This window comes from Selaginella moellendorffii, unplaced genomic scaffold (genome assembly GCF_000143415.4).
Source record: "Selaginella moellendorffii unplaced genomic scaffold, v1.0 SELMOscaffold_397, whole genome shotgun sequence".
Lineage (NCBI taxonomy): Eukaryota > Viridiplantae > Streptophyta > Lycopodiopsida > Selaginellales > Selaginellaceae > Selaginella > Selaginella moellendorffii.
The window spans coordinates 1-981 of NW_003314652.1; the positions used below are offsets into that span (position 1 = coordinate 1).

Here is a 981-nt window from a genome sequence, read left to right on the forward strand (position 1 = left end):
GCACCGGAGGAATGTACAAAATCGTCTGACCCTTTGCCTCGAACAAAGACTCTGTCAAAGTAGCCATGAACTTGTCAAGCTCTCCGGCAAAGTCTTTGGTGATGTTGGCTCGCAATGTGTCATCTTCCAGCATAAGTGGAAGATACATGTCCTGCAAAGAAAAACAAAACCAGAACTTTGTGCTATCGATCTGACAAACACATTCTCACCTGCATCAAGCGAAGCATTGCATCGCCCGGGCTTCCATTGATCACCTGGCACTGGACGAGCTTCTGGATGCTACGCGCTTTAAAAGGTTGCGTTGTGTCACGCATAAACACAAGAACCTATCAAAGAGGACAAGGAGAAAAACTCCCCACTCACTCTAGAATCGATCGAAATATTTCCAGAGCTTACCTCGTTCCATCTGGAAGGCAGCGTCGGCGTGCAATGAAGCTGCCCTGACGAATCCAGGTAGCAAAAGAGCCTGGAATTCTCATTCTGGTGAAGAAATCCCGAGACGATCTTCGCGTGCTCGTCGTTCCAAGCCGCCTCCGCGCCGATGAGCCGCATTTTCCTGCGCATCCACCCTACCTCCTCCTTCTCCTTCTTCCCTTCCATGGCGGACGCGGCGCGAGAGCCCGAGCTCGGGCGCTTTCATCAGAAAAACCCAGCCCTAGTTAAAATTCCGTTGAGGAAGCCAAAGAATATCCTTCATTGCGCAATGAGCATATGCCCCTCCTTTCAAACAAAGGAAGCTATCAACAAACATACAAGTTACAAATGGAACGCTATGAGTCTCTCGTCGCGGCGATTAGCATCTCCTTGAGTCTCACTGTGAGCTCCTCGAAACTTGGGCGTTCTTCCCAAGCACTGCAGAAACATATACTCTGTGTAAGAACTCGTTCACTCACGAAGAAATGAAGAACTCGGGAAGAATCCATTCATTCATTCACTCGGAAGAATTCATTCACTCCCGAGGAAAGGAAGAACTCATTCACT

The 981-nt window shown here is 48.8% G+C and overlaps 1 protein-coding gene across 2 annotated transcripts in view; it reads right to left on the bottom strand.

Annotated features, from left to right (window-relative positions):
• Nucleotides 1-674: 674 nt before the first annotated feature.
• LOC9641208 (probable serine/threonine-protein kinase SIS8) overlaps nt 675-981 on the bottom strand; it is a 3384-nt gene continuing 3077 nt past the window's right edge. For both annotated transcript variants that reach the window (XM_024668095.1, XM_024668096.1), the window contains exon 13: nt 675-854. In XM_024668095.1, the coding sequence (XP_024523863.1) occupies nt 812-854 (43 nt within the window). In that variant the 3' untranslated portion in view covers nt 675-811. The remainder of the gene's footprint in view (nt 855-981) is intronic.